The sequence below is a fragment of the Pristis pectinata genome, chromosome 9, assembly GCF_009764475.1.
Source record: "Pristis pectinata isolate sPriPec2 chromosome 9, sPriPec2.1.pri, whole genome shotgun sequence".
In the NCBI taxonomy this organism is placed as follows: domain Eukaryota; kingdom Metazoa; phylum Chordata; class Chondrichthyes; order Rhinopristiformes; family Pristidae; genus Pristis; species Pristis pectinata.
The window spans coordinates 23,454,418-23,476,529 of NC_067413.1; the positions used below are offsets into that span (position 1 = coordinate 23,454,418).

The window sequence follows — 22,112 nt, forward strand, 5'->3', positions numbered from 1 at the left end:
CCTTATAATATCTCTGGACGTTAGAGACTTATATGAACTATTAAAAATCATTTGCACTTTGTACAGTTTTCAAAGCTGAGGGCATGGTTTTGCCTGTTTTAAAAAGCACCTTAGGGGCAGGGTTCACATATCTACCACGGTTGAGACCATTACACTAGAATCTTGGATGCTTTGACTGGTAAAATTTCATCTCTTTATCCCCAGGTAACCACAGACATTGTGAGACCAAAGATCGGCAAAGCTCTGGAGTGGCAAGATCCAGCTCCTTAATCCATTATGAATATGGGCAAAATTGTAGTAAGTGTATTTCAATACATGCAAATGCTAGGTTATCCACCTTAGACCTATAGAGGACAACATCAATAACTTTGCAAATCACAAAGTCACAAGCACTGGAAGATCCACAAATACAGAGATTAAAAATGACATAGAAAGGTACAGAAAATAACTAAAGTCACAAATAGAAGCCAGTTATTTTATTTGAAGACAAGAATGCAAGGAAAAAGTGATGCCACAACAATAGAGAGCTTCAGCTGGACTTTATCTCCTGTACTAGCAGCAGTTGCAGACACTGCGTCTTATGAAAAGGTGATGACCCTGGAGTGGGCACAGTCCAGATTTGTCACATTTTTGGGCATTCTTACCACAATGAACTCACTAAATAAAATCAAGTTGCTGTTATACAAACCTGAGATAGCAACAGATACAGGCTCTTCTTGTTTTTTTTGTGCTTCATCCTCTTTTACTTTAACATCTGACATCCTTCGTTCTTTTTTGAAATGGGATCCTCTTCCCATTTTTCTTTCCTCCTTTTCTTTATTAACTCGGTGCTTAGCGACTGGCTTACTCTTTGCGGCGGCAGCAGCTGCTGTAGCAGCTTTAACAAGAGCTAACCAGTCCTGTAATAAAAGTCTCAATCAGAGCTGTATCTAACAAATTTTAAAAAATACATATCCCAAATCCTGCACCTGGTAACATTTTCAATTGGGATTGTAGGGCTTCACCTCCAGTCTCAACAAGTTTAATTTCCAAAATCACAGCATACTTATTCACCAAGAAGTTAAGGTAGCACTAAGTGCGCTGAAGTAACAGGTTGCACTGGCAGAGGTATAAACAAAAGGCCCCAGTAACTCCCCCAACCACAGATAAGAAGGAAAACATGAGTCAGATCCTTTATTCCTAACCACATGCCACAGGTGGTGGCAGATTTGGGCTCTGCTGAGATATTCAGTACCTTTGTACTGGACGAACATCAGCACTAGAACTATACTACGAAAAGAAAACAATTCTAATGTGCAAGATACCTGAGGAAAAAAGGGCCATTATATTTTCCATAGCTTAATGACCAAAATAATTTTGGAAAAAATGTTAGTTACTTTACCCTATAAGAAAAATAATTTTTAATTCAAATATTGCCCAAAATACAATGAATATAAGAAATATTAATAAATTTCCTTCAATAGTGGGAAAGTCATCTTCTAACTTCATGCTGCAGGTAAAGAGTTGCACTGATCATGAACTCGTTGTAAATTTGGAACTGTGCACACATTGTTATTGAACAGAAAATTATATATGACAGGCCAAATTTTTAATCCACACAAAAGCTATTTGTTTGGAGCACAGATATAAAATTACTTCTCAAATTTCCAGAGCCATGACCAAACCACTACAAGTGCTGAAGCATTCCCAATGACCGTAGCAAGAAACTTCAGGTTAACTGGAGCATTAATTTTAATTCAGTCAGACGCAGAAAAACATTGTTGAGCTAACATAAATTTAAAAGCAGGAAGATCTGAACACGATTTTTTTTTACTGAATGCATGTATTCCAATTTCTTATAAAAATGCTAACTTTCTTCTGAATAACTTCTGGTGGATCTTGTGGTGATCAGTCGAAACATGGTACCTTACCTGCAGCTTAGGTGGTATTCCCAGAAATGAGAAGGCATGTGGAATTGACACCAAAAGGTGTCACTATAGCGTGAAAAATAGAGGGAGATGTGTGATTGACAGGCTGCTATATTGATAACCTGGTGTGAACCTGTCCTTGGCATTGATAGGCAGGAAATGTGAGCAAGGGCATCAGTAAGGAGAGTGAGTGATGGAAAAGTCAATGTAGCACTGTCAGAAATAGTAAAAACTTAAATTGAAAAGATAATGATCCCAAATCATATTTTCAAATGTAGATTTTCAGACAAGTTATGCACAGTGGGATGCTCTCACAAAACACTAGATGATGAAGTGTTTCTATTATCAAAAGCACACACAAATAATAGTCATTTAGTTGAGGTTCAAAGGACAAGTGTAACTGTCAAACTGTTTATCCTCAAAGCAACATTACTGAAACTAATTATTTGGTAACTATAAAAGGTGCCGTTTATGGGAATTTATCTTGTGCAAATTGGTCGCTTTGTTTTCTACGTTACACACGAGACCATACTTCAAAAATACTTAATGAGTGTTAAGTGCTTTGAAATGCCCTAAAAGGAATGTGAAATATATTTTGTGAATGAAAGTCTGTCTTTCTTTCAAATACCACCAAAACTTCAGAAGTAGGAATACATGAACAAAATCACAGAAATAGGAATCATTTCCCTAATTTATAGGCAGCAATCTTTTCCGAATTCCCTTGACATCTACATGATCAAGAGCTTACCTGCCCTTTGGCATCTTCCGGCATTGACTTTATATGCATTCGTTTCAGAGACCGTATAACACCATCATAAAACTGCACTGTGTAGGTGCCTGTTAAAGGTCAATTCAAACAATTACACTTGGTTCATTTTAGGAGAATGCAAGACAAAAGTGAGGATCATTCATTATAAGTAAAATACAATTTAGGATGCATTTATGCCCACAAACTTAACTGGAAAATTGCTAAATTGAAATCTATTTCATTCATTTAGCTTTTTATCACCTTTGCAGGGCCAATTGCAGACAATTCCGGTCAGATTCCTAGTGGTTTATAAAAGCCACATGCTACATAGTAAATTATATATTTTATTCTTCGTACAGACCTCTATTGCTAGTTGAAGTCAATACAGAAGAATTCTTAGCTGATAATTGCCCACATTTAACTAGAGAACAGATAGAGCCAACAACACCAAATGGCATTTAAATAGCACGCTTAGCATACAAAGTCTCATCGGTATAAGGACCAAAACAACCCTAATACCAAAGGAGAATTATTAAGGAATAATGCTTGGTCAAAAGGAATGGCATTGACTCAATCAGGTTACCAATATTTCTGTAAAGGGAGTAAGGAAAACATACAAGTGAACCTGTTTGGTTTGGGGTAGCAGTAGGAGGTTGGTGTAGGTGGGGAAACTTAAGAGGGATTTGTGTTTTAGATTCTCATCCTTGATCAACCTATTCTGAGACCAAGAAACAACTTAACCACGTTTGAGTTAATTGATGGGTGAGAGTCAGAAGCAAGGGCGTGCTGGAGAAAGGCACATTTCAGCATACACTAGTGAATGCAGAGCAAAAAGCTTTATACTTTGAAATTGCAGCTGTAAACTACATAGGGGTTAATGCAAATTCAACTGGAGCTGGAAGTAGTCAAAATGAGAGATCAAATAGTTAGTGAGTGTCCCGTCAGTGAACAAAATCACAGCAGGGAAGGCTCTGGAAATACAGTACTAATGCAGAAGAGTCTGCCTGGAGGGAGTGCTTAAAAAGGCAGAAGGTTGAAATCATCATGGGTAAAGGCACACATTGCAGATGTTAAAGACAAGTATAAGCAAAACTAAATTGGAAAAAATCTCAAGAATAACTTGTCCCCCAGGTCTTTGAAACTTGCAAGTGCCATCCATTTTTTTTTAAATCAAGAATATAACACCGATCCTTCTATTGTAGTTTTGATTGAAACACAGTATTTTAATAAAGTTCAATGCTTTTGTAGTACGCAGGAAATGAATCTGGCATTTCAGTTAGAGCAGTGGTCTTATCAACAATAAGAGGAAAGAACATTGATCAAGACACTGGACAGAATGGACTGCTCATCCTGGAATCCTGGCAGGGATCTTTAAATGCCATCTTAATCATCAAACAAATTGAGCTCAGAGTCAGAGACGTACAACACAGAAACAGGTCCTTTGGTCCACCTAATCCACGCTGACCCATCAACCACATATTTTTACTATTTATTCTAATTTTACATTAATCCTTTTTTTTATTCCCCCCACATTCCAACAAGCATTTCTATTTTATTCTTCCCATATTCTCATTAACTCCCCCAGATTCTACCACTCACATATACAAGGGAGAATTTTGATTGGCTAATTAACCCACTGACCCACATCTTTGGAATGTGGGAGGAAACCAGACGACCCAGGAGAAAGCTACGTGGTTACAGGGAGAATGTGAAACTCCACACAGACAGTACCTGAGGTTAGGATTGAACCCAGGTCTCCAGAGCTGTGAGGCAGCAGCTTACTAGCTGCACCACTGTGATGCCCTAGAAAGAGCAGATGAACTGCCCTTTTTCCTCAATCCTGCAATTAAGGATTGTGGAATTAACTACTGCAGCCCAGAGGTAACAGTTGTCAATTTACCCAGCTAGTAAAGGAAGAAATAACATTGCCAAGGTGGTTCAGGTTCTAGACATAAATTGGTACAAAATTTAAATTAGCAATACTCATACCCTTATCTGGACAACAAGCACTTAGACCCATAACTCAACAGAGACAGAACTTTCAATAGAGATTGGGAAGAAATGAAGAGAAAAACTGAATATTCTTTGCACCTACCCGCCTCACTAATGTCTTCAATTTTGGCAGGATAGTAACGACAATCTGTCCAACGAGCCAGAACTTCATCTCCCGTTTTGAAATCCTGCACAGAAGAAATAGTTTTTCTTCAAATTTCATAAATCAATGAGTTTTTTTCGGAACTGAATCCAAAAAAAAATTGCACCTCTCCCACTGAATTTCCTTAAAAGTAAAAAACTTTTCAAGTTACGCTTAAATTTGTCAAACTTTGCCAAATTTGGCAACGCATTCGTATGCTCCTTAACCTTTTGCCTAATTCCTAGATCATATTTATGAAATGCCGCATAATATTCCTTAATCATCTCTCACTGAATAAGATAAAGAGAAAAGAAACAATCTGTAAACAGAAACAAATGGGGGAGATGGTTTGTTGACAGGGTAACAATGAACAGAAGAAAGTTGCAGAGAAGGAAAGGCTGCAATAGATTGTATGATGGAATAAAAGACACACAGGTACACTCAGAAAGAAATGCACAAACATTAAACAAAAGAGAAAGTTGCATTTATATAGCTACCATCATATTACTAAATGTTCAAGACTGCTTCATATCACTGCACAAATGTGAAGTACTGAACTGATTGATAAGCTTTGCTGCAATTTCCTGACTGTGCTTTCCCATTAGACAAGTTCAATGGTAGAACAGGAACTTGCTGAGATCCCTAGGACTTATACTGGAAAATTTGCTGTTGGATCCTGCAGAAGGTTAGGCCTGATGAAGAATCCGCAACACATCCATTTAAATGAGGAAAACAGAGGTGTAAGGAAGAGAGGTTTTGTTTTAAAAAAGATACTATGTGTGTTTGCTTCAATGTTTTAATCTAAACATGCCCTTAGTTAGTTTATTTTTGAAAAAAAATACAGCACGTTTTAACTGTTTAATTGTCCAAGGCATTCAAAAACAATGAAAAACCTTGACAGCTTTGACAGGTGGCAAAGCAGGAGTGGGGGTTTATCCATCTGTCAAAGGCTCCAGAAAATCTTTACAGATGGGACTTATTCAGACCCATCCACACTACCTAGTCATGTCATTCAGTGCCCTAATGCTGCTTAGGGCCTTTACATTTGGTTCCAGGGACTGCTTTGCAAGCAAAATTGGCCTGATATAGATGCGGAGCAAGCAAACGGACAGTTGTGACTGTAAACAACACATGTGGACTGCAAACCCCAGCAGAAAATTGTGGACCCAGAACAGTTGCTTTGAAATTAGTAATCAGCTGAGAAGTTCAGAATTTCTGCCTTGCCTTCTGAGTGTCAAATTACAGTTAAGCAGGTAGAAGTTGGAAGCTTCAGGTATAATTGCCAGCTTTCAGTAGAAAGATTTGGAACCTTATTTTTTCCATGCCATTCTAAATTTATCTTTTGAACTTTGCAAACTGTAGTAAGCTGATTAGAAAAGAAATGTGGGATGAAGAGCAGCAACTATTTCCAGAACTAATTCTGTTATACAATCCACAATTTTTAGTTGAAACGTTTTCCAATGACAACCTAAAAATCTTCAGGAAGGAATCAACTTGTGGCAAATCCTCTAAATTCAAAGCTTTCACTCACTGTAATCTCTTCCTCATCTTTAAGTGCTTCTTTTCGTACTGAGTGCCCTTCAAGAGGACGTATGCGATGACTATCCCAGTAAATCCATTCATCATACCGATGGCTCCATCTCTCGAAGTGGATCAGCATTTTCCCCTGCTCATAGTCAATCTTTTCAATTCGTGATGTATACCTCCAGGTGAAATCAGGAAAAACAACAAATAATTTGATAATTATGAAACAAATCAATGCAAAGCTGATTTTTATTTCATAATCTGCTTCCAATAGAAATTGAACCAAAGGTTACCCTCTCAAATTCACATGCAAGTCTTTCCCCTAAGTAACTCCCCTGACTGGAATAGCATTTTTGAACTAAAGTTAGAAGCAGGATCAATTCTTTCTCATGTTGGCTGAGTGGAAATGACACAGATAGGACTACCCACCCGGCTCAGTTGGAGAGAATAAAAAGTACAACTTGTAAACCTGCAAGTTCTGTTAGAAAAAGGTGCCTAAATAGAGATGGAATGTTGGCAAGGAGACACAGAATATCAGTGGCAAGTTCAAGTGCTATTCCTCACTATTAAACAGACCATGAAAATTGCCATTGGCTTCACATATAATCATATTGGAAAACGACTAGAGTTGCTGTCAACATTATTCAATCCTAACCTTGCAGAATCACTGCTTCCAAAAGGGGAATGGATAAAATATTTAGGACTTACTTTACCATCAATTATACTTCCCTCTGCATCATTTCCACTTCAGCCCATAATTAACAGCATTATAATTATAAGTATTATTTACTTGAATAGAGGACAAAAACAGAGGGGCAGACAAAGGTAAAAATTTTGATTGCTTGAAACTTCGCAGTCAGCTCAAAGATGGTGCTATTTCAATAATCCTGTCAATTCTATATGTTCCCCACATCAATACTCAAGGCACATCTTCAGCTGGCTCATCAATATATGTCATCAAAAGTGGACTGTTAATGACTCCTATAGAGTTCAACTTCAGTCGTTATTCAAATAATGAATAAGCTCATGCCTCTATGCAGAAAGACTCAAACCACATCTAGGATTTGGCTTATTTCTAAGTAGCAGCACTAATTCCACAGAAGTACAACAAAATGATAATCTTTGACAAATAACAGCCAAATAACTTGTTTCTTGGCTCTTTCTCAACCGGGTGTTGTAAATTTTCAATGATTCTATCTGGACAAGAACACAATCAAACTTGCCTCCAGGTCACACAGCTTCCTAACATAGATATACAACAATTCAACCTATTGCACTCCCGGTGCCAATTTCTGATATACCAAGCATGTTGCAGAATAATACTCTCTATTTTCCTTTCATGAGAACCATCATACCAATTGTATTTTTGCCTCTTGAGCATTTAGCAAAGTTCACTTCTTCCTTGAAAGCCTCCAGTGCTACTTGGCACCAGTTTAAGGGATCTTTAAATCTGGATTAAGATTGTCAAAACAATCTTCACAAACATGAGTGAAGTTTATTTTTTCATTATTATGAACAAGGTTAAATGAAATTTATAGAAAAATCACATTTATTCACAAATGGAAAAATAAGAGAACATACTTACCATTTCTGCAGATAATCTTGGGCCTCCAAACGAGCCCCCACCGCAAACACAATTCCTGGGCGATTTGGAGGATTTGTGCTCATCCTTATCTCTCTCCTCTAATCAATCACCCCTTTCTATTGCCTAAGGAAAAATATATAATTTTCATTAACCATTTAGTTAAGTTTACTTCTTCCAATAAGAGCATGAACCCATGACGAGCTCATGGAGATTCTGAGTTAAATCTGAAATAGGCTAGAAGGACTTGAATCACTGGCAGGAAAAGGAAATTATACAGCAAGCAAAGCAAGTACATGGTCATGAAAGTGCAACACCTACAAGTTATGTTTTCCAGGATGGTCAATTATCCCATGTTGTGCAAAATACTGAAATGGAATGAGGTGGGGTGGGGTGGAGACCAAAGCAGGAAAACAAATGGGAAAAGCCCAGAGAGGGAGTGGAAAGGGGAGAAGGCCAGAATGGGAATAAGACAAAGTGTGGGAATTTGTTTTTTTTTTGGCAGGGGTGACTCAGTGCACAGGATGGCCAAGGAGTTTAAAAAGAAAACCTGAGAGAGAGATAACAAGATATAAAAAATTGAACAAAGAGAAATTGCAGCTGTCAGAATTTAATGCAAATACAGTGAATGCACATAATTCTCCTAGCACAAGTCTTTTGCATTGATCTGTTAATTGTTACAACAATTTATTTTGTCAATCTTATTTATCCTGTTATTTAATTAAATAAGTACTGAAGGTTCTGTTGCAAATGGCACATTGCCAGTAGCAACACATTTGAACTTTCAACAAAATTAGAGGCAATTCTTAGGAAATTGACAGAAATAAGCAGGTTATGCAGTATCTGGCAAATATTTTGTTAAAAATCAATCATCTAATAATGGAACATTCTTATTTACATCCAATCAATACATTCTGACAACATTTTGTGAGGAAACTGTGCTGCGTTGCATGTGGCCTCCCCACCGCCAGGGTAGAGTGTGAAGATAAAACATTGGCAGGGAAAAGATTTGTATCAAACAGACCAAGTAAACAATGAAAGAAACATCAAGAAATTGGTGCTAGAAGTTGGAGTTCATTTTTTTAGGCATGCTAAATGGGTGTTATGTGTAGTGCTAGTACCCAATCATGTGACTCAGGGGAAACAAAAAGAGAAATCGGTGAAACCCAAGCAGAAAAATCTTTATGGTCTCTTTCGCTCTTACTCATTCATTGAAATATCGTCTGCTTATTTCCTGATACCTGCTGCCCTCAAAAATTGCAGATGCCATGTTAATCCTGCGCTGACTGCTGGGTAGTGAGTCAAATCTTTAAAGAACACTATCCATGGCAACCACAGTGTAGCACAATAAAAGCCCCAACCTACCAAAACCATGCACTATTTCAGGCTCATCCAGGAATACAAAAATCAATAGAGCTTCTTTTGTTTCCTAGAACATCATCTGCTCTACATCCACCAGCATCACTTTTGATGAGTTTAGCCTTTTTTTAAAAATCATTTGCCATCTCTCCCCCATTCCCAGTCAAGTCTCAATCTCATAAATTCACAAACACCAAAATATCCTTCACAATTTAGAGGATTCATGTGATGTCAACAGTGGCTCAGTTGGTAGCACTTTTAGGTTGATGCAGAAATGCATCTTGAACATCCTGGGTATGTTCTTATTTAATGATTGAATTCAGTATTTCAGATACTGTACCATTAATATCTTCAATACTATTTTTAAACTAAAGCTATCTTATTTGAGCTTATCATGTAGTTCTCCATTATTTCTAGGTTTCCTGCAAGAAAGACAATATGCTTGTTTAATTTCACTCTGATTTTCTTATGCCAATATAATTTCTCCCGTCTTAGTCTGCAAGGAACCCACAGCTTGCCACTTTCATTTTATATAGCTGTGAAAGTTCTAAGAGTCTGTTCTTATGTTCCTCAATAAACTACTAGTATTCTACTTTTCCTTCCCTCAGCAATCTATTTGTCTCATAGAATCATACAGCGTGGAAACCGGCCATTTGGCCCAACTCATCCACACTGACCAGTGGGCACCCTTCTGTATTAACTCCATCACCCAGCACTGGGTCCTTAGCTGAATTCTGACATTTCCCAGTCCTCAGGCTTACTACTTTTTAAGCAAGATTTTACATCCCTTCCTTTGATCTAATACTACCTTTAATTTCTCAATAGCCACAGAACATTTTTCTCTTTTCGGTATTTTCTTTTGAATATTTGTAAACTACATGTTAATGTAGTTAATGTTCACAAGATCACAAGATAAGGGAGCAGAAGCAGGCCATTCGGCCCATCGAGTCTGCTCCAAGGAAAAGGGAAAAAGAAATGGGGTGGGAAAAAAGAGAGAGAAAAAAAAAACTATTCTAATCCCATTTGCCAGCCTTATCCCCATATCCCTTGATACCCTGACTATTTAGATATCTGTCTATCTCCTCCTTGAATACCCCCACTGATCTGGCCTCCACTGCTGTGCGTGGCAAGGAGTTCCACAATTTCACCACCCTCTGGGTAAAGAAACTTCTCCTCATCTCTGTCTTGAAACTGTACCCTCTAATTCTAAGATTGTGCCCTCTGGTCCTGGACACGCCCACCAAGGGAAACAGCCTAGCCACATCTACTCTATCCTTACCTGTCAACATTTTAAATGTCGCTACGAGGTCCCCTCTCATCCTTCTGTACTCCAGCGAGTACAGTCCAAGAGCCGACAAACGCTCATCATACTTAAGCCCTTTCATTCCTGGAATCATTCTCGTAAATCTCCTCTGAACCCTCTCCAACGTCAGCACATCCTTCCTAAGATGCGGGGCCCAAAACTGCGCACAGTATTCCAAATGAGGCCTCACTAGCGCCGCATAGAGCCTCATCAACACGCCCTTACTTTTATACACTATACCTCTCGAGATGAATGCCAACATAGCATTCACTTTCTTAACCACCGATCCAACCTGGTGGTTAACTTTTAAGGTATCTTGTACGAGTACCCCCAAGTCCCTTTGTACTACCGCACTATCAATCTTCTCTCCTTCTAGATAATAATCTACCCGCTTATTTCTACTTCCAAAGTGTACAACTGCACATTTCTCAACATTGAATCTCATCTGCCATTTCCTTGCCCATTCTCCTAAACTGTCTAGGTCCCTCTGCATTCTTTCTATTTCCTCTATGCTCCCTACTCCTCCACTTATCTTGGTGTCATCCGCAAACTTAGCCACACAACCATTTATTCCATCATCCAAATCATTGATGTACAAGGTAAAAAGGTTGGCCATTGCTAACTTGCTGTCATATCCCTTAATGCAGTTTTCAAGCTACGGCAGCCAACTCATGCCCTCATGGATTGCTGTATTCAGATTTTAGACCCTGGTTTCAAATTCAACTATATTTTGCATTGTTATCGCTTTTCCCTTGTACAACCTCCATGTACTGATGTGGTGAAATTATCTGTATGGATGGCATACACAACAAAGTTATTCACCATATCTCAGTACATGTGACAATAATAAACCAATTACCAATCACTTAATCATCAATTAACTTTCAACTACATAATAATACATCCAAAATAGCCTATTCCCTCTTTGGTTCCTCAGAGTTCTGATCGAGAATACATCTTATGCACCACATGACTTCATCCTCCATATTATTACAGATCACTTGGATTGGCAAGTCTATATGTAGACAAAACTTCATCCCCCCCTCCGCCCCCTGTGATTATTCTTTTACCCTTATGACATCTCCGATCAATGTCTTCCATCCCCTTGCTCTTCCTTAGTTTTATATCTTGATTTTTTTTGAGCTAAGATACTTCCTCTCCACTGTAACTATTCTCTGCTGCCAATCAATGGTAAAGCACTGTATTCTTAAAATTCTCAACTCCATTCTGTCTCATGATAGTGAGCCATTAAGAAACTCGTTTTCCAAATAATCTTTATTTTTATGCAAGCAGCAGCTCTCAGCGTTTTCCAGTGTTTTCTCTTTGGATTTGTGAATAAATGTAACAAATCCATTATTTAATAATGTCTCCAGCAAAATATGGGGTAAATTTGCCTCTGAAGAACTGAAGGCACAATTGTCTAAATTAAAGCAGAAGGTCCTGAGGAGTCCTGACAGGGTGGACGTGGAGAGGATGCTTCCTCTTGCAGGAGAATCTAAAACAGGGATCACTATTTAACAAAAAGAGTCATCCATTCAAGACTGACATGAGGCAAAATGTTTTGCCTCAGAAGGCCATGAGTTCTTTGGAACTCCCTTCCAAAGGGAAGGAAGGGAAGCAGAGTGCTACAATATGTTTAAGGCAGTGTGGCCTATTTCTGCTCCTAATTAGTGTTCATATACCAATTATGGTATCTGCAGCAATTCCAGATCTAAGATGTGAAAGTGATTGAACAGTAACTAAGGTAACTACCCTGCAATCTAAAACTACACCAAACGAAGATTACAAAAAAACTGCAATTGCTGAAACCTGAAACAAAATCTGAAACCTTGGAAACATTCAGCAGGTCAGGCAGCACCTGCGAAAGGAGAGACAGGCTTAAGTTCTGACACAGGGTCTTCAACCTGAAGCGTTAACTCTGTTTCCCTTTCCATAGATGCTGCCTGATCTGCTGAATATTTCCAGCACTTTGTTTTTATCTAAAACTACACATAATATTCCGCCACTAAAGTCAAGTAACTTGCTCTACTTCTAGTAAATAGAAATGACAGAATAACTTTTATTTCCCAAGCAGCGTGCTAAATGACAGGAGACTTTAAACATGGAAAGAGAAATCTATGAGATTTAGCCAGAAGGAGAGCATTAGGCAGCCAGAGTAGGAATCATATGACAAAAAGACAACTGATAAACCAGGCATACACAGAAAAGTGCTTGTGAGTGCTTGTGCATGAATTGCAAAAGGTTAGTTTGCAGGTGCAACAGGTTATCAAGAAGGCAAATGAAATTGCTAGAGGGATTGAATTTAAGAGCAGGGAGGTTATGCTGCAACTGTACAGGGCACTGGTGAAGCCGCACCTGGAGTACTCCATGCAGTTCTGGTCTCCTTACTTGAGGAAAGATATACTGGCTTTGGAGGCGGTGCAGAGGAGATTCACCAGGTTGATTCCAGAGATGAGGGGGTTAGCCTATGAGGACAGATTGAATCGCCTGGGACTATACCCGATGGAATTCAGAAGAATGAGGGGGATCTTATAGAAACATTTAATATTACGAAAGGGATAAATAAGATAGAGGCAGGAAGGTTGTTTCCACTGGTAGGTGAGACAAGAACTAGGGGACATAGCCTCAAGATTTGGGGGAATAGATTTAGGATGGAAATGAGGAGAAACTACTTTTCCCCAAAGTAGTGAATCTGTTGAATTCTCTGCCCAGGGAAGCAGTAGAGGCTACCTCAATAAATCTATTTAAGACACAGTTAGAGTTTTGCATAGTAGGGGAATTAAGGGTTATGGGGAATAGGCAGGTAGGTGGATCTGAGTCCACAGCCAGATCAGCCATGATCTTATTGAATGGCGGAGGAGACTCGATGGGCCAGATGGCCTACTCCTGCTTTTATTTCTTATGAATGCATCCTTAGAATTTCAGTTAAAGCAGCCAGCATACTCACCAATCCCTCTATCTTCATTTCCTATTCAACATTATTTTCTCCATCATACATCAGCACAGCAGCAAATGTTGATTATGTAGAAAGACATCCCTGCAAACAATAAATTTTACAAATTAACATAATTTGCAAAATAATAATATTCAATACCATTCCACATGCATTACAATCAAGTGTGGAACTAACAATAAATTACAAATATTTGGACTTTTCATTGACAATAATTCATTTAATATTTTTTTCCACTAACGACTGAAACATTCCCACCTTGTTTCACATGGTCTTTTCAATACTATGAATGATTTCAAAAACAGTTTGCAGAAAACCCTCTGCTCCACAGACCCATTCTATGGAGATGTGGTCCAACCACTCAATTTATTTAGTTTTACTGTACACAATTTCCAAGGATAAAATGACAAATCCACAATTAATCAAGCAATAGGAGACTGCTACTCATCGTTATTCCAGGTAAAAGACTGAAACTTTTCCATTACCCCATCATTTCCATTTTGTTCACTTATACAACTTGATATGGTCCCTATAAAGTGCATTCCATAGCCTCACACATCTCCTTGGAGGAAAAATTTGCTGAGTCATATATCCATAGCTTTATCCCTTCATTCTGGACCTCTAGACCACTGGGAACATTGGCCCAGCTTTTAAAAAACATTTTAAAAAATCTGATCATGCCTTTTGCAGATATGTAAATCCCCTGGAATCAACTTGCTCCTCAGCAATGCCCTGGTCCTCAAATAACAAGGGCGAAACCATCACATAGGAGATTGGTGTGAGGTAACAGAACAACCCACCCATGATTGAACATCTCAAGAAAATAATCGACATAATAATAGCTAAACTACACCTCCCCTAGCTTAGCTGACTGCGTCAGAATAATGAATGACAAGCATAAAGAAAGATTCAAAAGCACTTTTAAAATAACTAAACAAAACATTTTAAAATGTTTAAAAATATAAAAAAACTAAAACACTCAATTAAATCCAATTAATTTAAAAAAGGAAGGTACCTAAAACTCAACCATGTCCCTGGCAGCATTTCTCTCCATCCAAATCAATGTTACTGCACTTTGTCTCAACTGGTGCATGTTCAGTGGGCAGGTTCCCAGTGCAAGTGCTGCGAACAGCTGCAAATTTGTGCTACTCCACTGGAGAACCTCACAGGAACCTCAAGTGCAGAGCAGAGTCAGGAAATCACAGGCAACGTACAGTACTAGGACTTCCACATTCATGAGGCAATTCCAAACTAGATGGCACTTACACAGAAAAGAGTTCCACATGGTACCGCCTGTACTTCCCTGCATAATGGGGCCTTATCTGTTTCTATCTCACACCATAATTATTTTTAAACACCTTTACTAAACTACTTTTTAAACAAAACAAAAACATCCTCATTTCTACAACTCTTTAGATTTACTGCCAGGCAGCAAATTCAAAAATCTAATACCTTGTTTCAATATTCTTCCAAACCAGAATACAGTACTCCAACCTTGATCTATTTTCTACACATTTTCTATTGCATTTCAATTTTTATACAGTATATTTCTCACCCAAAACCAATTTTTTTCCAATGAATATATCCACAGATGTTGTCCTTAATTTTGTGAACCTGAAGTCTCAATTCCTCTGCCCTTTCACATCACCTGTATTTTTCTCCAAAATGCAATAACTGTTTGTGAAATAAAAATCTATACTCAAATTTACTGTCATTAATTGCTCAAATGAAGATATTGAGCTGCTTTCTGAAACTACCAACATCAAGTAGCCTGACAACAGTAACTGCATGAACTCATACAAAGTACTTGTAATATTAATAAGCAGCTGAATACATGGCATTTTTTTCTCTGCCTACATCACTTAAATGAGTCACAATGCTCTGCTGCGAAAATTCCAAATTTTGTCTGGTCTTGAATGAGTTGCTTGGTATCTGTTGAAGTTGCGACATTGTTATCACTTTTAATTTATAAACTTTCCAATGGGACATGAATGCAGTCAAGCTGTGGTGCTTCATTTTTTTCTTACCCTCACCCTTTCTCTAAGGGTGGAGATGGTGATACTCAAAACACTATTCAAAACCCACCATCCAAATTTAAACATAAACAATGGCTATTATCAAAGGTAGATATCCATGAAAACCTATACGTCTTGACATTCCATAAAATTTATGAGGCTGGGCAGATACATCAGCAAGAAAACAAACCTCAGAGTTCATATCAACTCAATCCTTATCCTGCCTTTATTTTCAGCAACAGGTGTCAACAAGCAAGCAGTCACATTACTCATCTGCCCTAAATAAGAGGGAATGAAGTGACTTATTATTAAACAGAATCCTTCAAATCTTCCAAAAGAATCTCTCCAGTTAAGTGTACGCAAATATCCGCCTCCTCCTCCTCTCCCTCCAGCATACAGGTACTCCCCAGACTACGACAGCTCCCATTCCTGTGAATTGTTCATAACCCACACAATTTGCAAGTCAGAAATGAGGACGTATACTGAGCTCCCACGTGGCAGAAGATGTCTGCAGCCTGTAGCAGCTGGCAAATCCATAGCACCAGTCTCCCAAATGCTTATACATACACCAGTCAGGCATCCGTAAGCTGGATAGGACCTGTGTATGCATCTGCATTGTGAAAGGTCATCATCCTTAGCATCATGCCAAACACCCCCAAGGGATTTTTGTGTCAATGTGCCAAAAACCACTCTGACTAGTTCAAATACTTTATATATTTAAAAGATAAATTGACATTTAATATTGGTCCTATAATTCAGTTACAGATTTATTTCCAATTGATTATTTTTTCCCTTTACACTGGGTTCAATTTTATGCCAATCACAGTCTGCAGGTATCATGTCCCATCATAAAGCAGAATATATTTTGAATTCAAGCAGCCACAGACGTATTTATATCAGATTTCATAAAGTTTGCTATTAACCTAAATATTTTATTCTTACTAGGTTTTAGATACACATTACAGTATTTTTGATTTTCAGCATATGCATCCTATTTCCTTTGGCAAATTTACCCCTTTACTTGTTTTAGCACATACATTTATCTGTAAATATTCTTTGTAAGAGTTTATGAAATATATATATCCTTTACAATTTTAAATTTAATTTGCATTTTCAGCAGATATTCATCATCAGTTTTATAGTACTTGTGGCACACGCCACATGGTCCTGTACTTTCCTCTGTAATATTCTAGCAAAAGATCTCGCTTTGGATTTTCCACTCCTACTGATACGGGGTGATTTTCTGTGAGAAATATCCACGATTTCAAGCTTCCAGTTGTATTTTTGAACTGCGAATATTACAGGAATTTACCTATACAGGCTGCATGTTTTTCCCCTCTCTCTTTTTAATGCTTTAGAAGTGTGCTACTGTTAATGTGCGGCGTGTGGTTTTCGACAGGTAAATCCTGCGGGACATGGGTGCCCGCTGCCCCGTGAGCTGAGCCAGGCTGGCTGAGGCCTTACCTTCCCCCCTCATATTTCGCCCGCCCGGCCTGCTCCCGCTCACACAGCAACGCGGGCCGAAGCTCGAGTACCGCTCCCCGCCCCTCGCTGCCTTCGAACTCGGTTGCTGGAGCTCGGAGCGGACCTGGCGACGGCTGCGCGACCTCTGCTGCCCATCAATCGCCCACAGAAACCGCCCTCGCTCCTCCGCGCTGCCGCCCCTACTCCTCTTTTTTTCCTCCTTCCTCTCTTTCTCTCTCCCTCTCTCTCCTTCCTCCTTTCAAAACACCGCGACGTCAACCCTCACGCAGTCCCTGAGCGCTCCCCGTGACGTCAATGCGCACACCGAACGTCGGGACGCTCTGCCTGAGGGCTCTGGGCATGTGGATGCTGCTAACCTGTCTGATGCTGGTGTGATTGGGGGTGGGGGGAAGCCTTTCAGTGGGATGGGGGTTTCATTGCCTCCATTCCAAACATTTCATAAGAAAATAGGAGCAGGAATAAGTTGCCTGTCCCCTCAAGCCTGCCCCACCACTCAAAATGATCATTGATAATCTGCCCCAGGACTCCTTTCCTGTACCAGTTCCCCATAGCTTTCAATTCCCAGATGGTTCAGAAATGTATCTACCTCCTATATAGGTACCTCCAGTGCTCTAGCCTCCACAACTCTCTGGGAGTTCACAGAGATTCATCAGCCTCTGAGAAAATAAATTACCAAACATCTCAGTTTTAAATGACTGCTCCTTGTTCAGGGGTTGGAAACATCTCAACGTTTAACCTGTGATTTCCCATAGGATCTATGTCTTTCAAAAAAACACCCCTTATTCTTCTAAAGTCCAAAGAATACAGACCTAACTCTTTTATCCTTTCATCCCAACAATCAACCAAGTGAATCTTTTCTGGACTGTCTCCAATGTTGATATGTCCTCTCTTCCATAAGGGGGCCAAAACTGTACACAGTGCTCCAGGGGTGGCCTGACCAATACTCTGTACAATTGTAATGATACTTATCTATTTCTAAACTCCTACCCCATTAGAATAAAATCCAATATGCCATTTGCCTTCCTAACTACTTGCTGAACCAAGGAGTTAACTTTATGCATTTCATGCACAAGAACACAAAGATCCCTCTGTCCTCCATTCATTTGCAATCTCCATTTTGATATTAGTCTGCCTTTTGATTCTTCTTACTGATGTGCATGACTTCACACTTTCCTGCATCAGACTCCATTGGCAAGTTTTCACCAACTGACTTAACCTATCTCTCTTGTTACAGAGTCCAAATGTTCTCATCATAGCATAACCTTCTGCCTACTTTTGTGTCATCAGCAAACCTGGATACATTACACTCTGCTTGTCCTCCTCAAAGTCCTAAATATAATCATTTATTAGGGGCCAAGAACTGATCCAATAATTACATCCTTTCAGCCTGAAAAAGACCCACTTATTCCAATTCTCTGTGTTCAATGTGATAATGAATCTTCAATCCATATTAACATACTTCCCCTTCTATCCATGAGTTCTACTCTTGTGCATCGCTTTATATGTGGCACCTTATCAAATGCCTTCTGGAAATACGACTTCTCCTCAATGAACTCTGCTTGTTATATCTGCAAAGAATTCCAGAAAATCTGTGAAACATGATTTTCCTTTCATAAAACCATGTTGAAGCATTAAGCTTCTCTAAATAACAGGATATTTCTTCCTTGATTATAGACTTCAGCATCTTGCCAACAATATATGCCAACAATCAACTGGCTTGTAGTTTCCCACTTATTGACTCCCTCCCTTCTTGACCAATGGATTCACATTTGCTGTTTTCCAATCTCCTGGTACTTTCTTGGAATTCAGTACATTTTGAAAAACTTCAACCAATTGCTCTACTATTTCTGCAGCCACTTTCTTTAAAAGCTTTGGATGCAAGGGTCTGCACTTGTCTGTCTTTAATTCTATTAATTTTTCCAGTACCGTTGTGATAGGGATTCTTCCATGCTACTTAAAACTATTCCATCTGTTATCTTTGGGGTATTGATTTAAATTATCTGCCTAAGTCTTGATTCTTCAATCTCACCTCCCCCCAGTGCTATCCCTTTTATTGTTTGTTTTGATATTACTTGCTAGTTTTCTCCCATAATCAATTTTCTTCCATCTTACTTTCTCGCTGCTGATTTCTCAAAAATTCTCAGTATTCTGATCTACCACCAGCTTTTTCCACTTTTTACGCTCTAATTATAGGTTTAATATTTTCCTTGTTCTCCTTGGTTTACCATGGATGGTTTATCTTCTTTCATTATGCCCCTTTTTGGGATAAAATTCTGCTCAGCATTATGAAATAGGTAGATGTCTTTAATGGTTGTGTAGCAGTGGTTGAGGGTGTTTGTGCCCCTGATTGGACAGGAGACATGCTGATAGTATTTTGGTAGCACACTTTTGAAGTTGGCCTGATTGAAGTTCACATCTATGATGAACAGGGCCTCAGGGTTTCAAGGCTATAGATTGTGGAGTATAATTCATTAAGTGCGAGCTTCATGTCTGCCTGGGGTGAGATGTAGATCGCCATTAGGATAGCTGAAATGAATTCACTTGGCATGTAGTATGAACTTCACGGTTAGATGTTCCAGGTTTGGTGAGCAGGTACTCATCAGGACTGTCACTTCTGAGCACCACAAGGAGTTGATTAGGAAGCAGACCCCTCTGCCTCTTACTTAGCCCAAGGACGCCATGCAGTCCATCCTGTGAATTGAAAATCCCTCAGGTTGAATGGCGCAGTCAGGTGAAGAAGGTGTGAGCCACGTTTCTGTAACCTAGCAGTCTCTCAGTTCCCTTTGATAGGTAAGTCTAACTTTAGGTTCATCCACTTCATTTTCAATGGCCTGAATGTTAGCTGGGGACAGAGGACTTGAAACAATATTGTTTCAGTCTCACCTGCATACCACTCTTCCATGGTAAGTAGCTGCTTCTGTTCAGGCTCTTGAGTGCCGGTACGGAATCAGCTGCTCCAGAAGGTAGCTGGGGGCATCTGATGAGGCCTCGGTGTTGACTGCTCCGGAGGGTCACTCGCTCTTCTCCCTCCTTCCATCAGGCAGAAGATACAAAAGCTTGAGAACAATTACCGCCAGGCTCAAGGACAGCTTCTATCTTTTTTTAAAATTCCAAAATAAACTTTATTCATCATAAAAAACAAACTATAAACAACAATAAAATAGTGCAAACCTTTACATTCGTGTACGGATCAATCATTAGTGTTACCTTTTTATATAAAAAAAACACCAATGCCACTTGTGTGGCTCCCTGGGGTGCTACCCCAATCCCATATTTACAAAATTTAAGGGGCTTCCTCGCCTGACCCTGCCGCTCCCTCTCCAGTGGCAGAAGAACCTTAAACTGTAGTCCTTCCCCACCAAGTCCTTGCATTGGCTGCACCCCACTTCAGTGCGTCCCTCAGCACGTACTCCTGCAGCCTGGAATGTGCCAGTCGGCAGCATTCCCCTACGGACATCTCGCAGTGACAGCTTCTATCCTGCTGTTATAAGACTCTTGAACGGATCTCTTGTACGATAAAGAACTCCAGATCTCTCAGTTTATCTCATTATGGCCCTTACACCTTATTGTCTACCTGCACTGCACTTTCTCTGTAACTGTAATGCTACATTCTGCATTCTGTCATTGCTTTTTTCTTTAAGTACTACCTCGATGTAGTTATGTATGGAATGATCTGCCTGGATGCCATGCAAACAAAGCTTTTCACTGTCTCTCGCGTAGAGTGACAATAAACCAGTTACCAATTAGGTGCTTAAGTATCTGTCTCTACCCATCTATTGCATATTTTACCCATTCACGCTCAACAACTCTTCCTTCATACCTTTGTAATTGCCCTCATTTAAGTTTAGGACACTGGTTTTGGCCTAACATGTTCACCCTCAAATTCTACCATGTGGTGATCATTACTCCCCAGAGGATCCTTAAGTACAAGATCTTGTATTATTCCTGCCTCATTACATAACCAAATCTAACATAGGCTGTTCGTAATATATTGCTCCAAGAAGCAATCTCCCAGGCACTTCACAGATTCCTCTTCCACAGTGCCAGTTTGATTAGTCCAATTAATATGCAGATTAAAATCACCCCTGATAATTGTAATCCCCTTCTTACCTGCCTTTGATATTTCCTCATTTATGCTTTGTCCTATCCAGAGGTAGTTTTGAGGGCCAAAAGTCTACTCCCACCTATGCCTTCTTTTCACTGCTATACTTTAATTCCATCCAAACTGATTCCACACCTCAATGCTTAGCATATATGTCACTACTCATGACCACACTGTTAACTTCCTTGATTAACAGCTCTACCCTTCTTCCTTTCACTTTTTGCTTATCCTTTTGGAATCTTGAATGATCTGGAATACTGAGTTATCCGGAATATTGAGTTCCCAGTTCTGGTTATCCTGCAACCATCCATCTATAATAGCTATTAAATCAAACTCATTGGTTTCTATTTATGCTGTCAACTCATCTATTTTTTTTGCAAATGCTACACACATTCAAATAAAGGCACTTAATATTTTACAGTTTTTACTTACTCTGGATTCACTTTCTGTTACACATTTTTACTAATATTTTAGGTCCCTTCTTGTCACACTTAGATTTTCAATCTCCCCTTCACTACCCTGCCTCCCCCTCCTCCCACCTCCATGATTAGTTTAAAGCCCTGTCTATAATCCTGTTTATGCAATTCACCAGGACATTGGTCCCAACATGGTTCAAATGAAAACCATCCCAACAGGAACAGCTCCTTTCTTTGCCAGTTCTGGTACCAGTGCGCCATGAATCAGAACCATTTCTCTTGAGATCATTACCCTTGTCATTCTGCTTTTTAATTTTGTCCTAAGATACTCATAATCCCTCAGAAAAACCTCCTTCCTGGTCTTGCCTATGTCATTAGTGTCTAGGTGGACCATTACAAATGGATCTTCTCCCTCCCACTCCAAGATCTTCTCCAGTCCAAAAGAACAAGGCAGGTAACACTGTCTTTGGAATTCTCTGTTTTTACTGCAGGAATAGTGTGTGTTCCCTTAACCAAGCTATCTCTTATGACTACTACATTTCTCATGTTTTTCCTTCCACTTGAATCGCACCCCCCCACCCCCA

The 22,112-nt window shown here is 39.3% G+C and overlaps 1 protein-coding gene across 6 annotated transcripts in view; it reads right to left on the reverse strand.

Annotated features, from left to right (window-relative positions):
* Positions 1-17,288, reverse strand: part of LOC127574335 (PHD finger protein 20-like protein 1) — a 74,742-nt gene extending 57,454 nt beyond the window's left edge. For 3 of the 6 annotated variants that reach the window (XM_052023261.1, XM_052023263.1, XM_052023262.1), the window contains exons 1-7: positions 16,990-17,269; positions 13,505-13,594; positions 7,899-8,021; positions 6,321-6,492; positions 4,751-4,835; positions 2,656-2,744; positions 689-899 (exon numbers count right to left, since the gene is read on the reverse strand). In XM_052023261.1, coding sequence (XP_051879221.1) covers positions 689-899; positions 2,656-2,744; positions 4,751-4,835; positions 6,321-6,492; positions 7,899-7,981 — 640 coding nt within the window. In that variant the 5' untranslated portion in view covers positions 7,982-8,021; positions 13,505-13,594; positions 16,990-17,269. Of the gene's footprint in view, positions 1-688; positions 900-2,655; positions 2,745-4,750; positions 4,836-6,320; positions 6,493-7,898; positions 8,022-13,504; positions 13,595-15,715; positions 15,806-16,989 lie in introns of those variants that run through there. The other 3 variants (XM_052023259.1, XM_052023260.1, XM_052023264.1) reach the window with 3 other exon arrangements.
* Between the last annotated feature and the right edge of the window lie 4,824 nt (positions 17,289-22,112).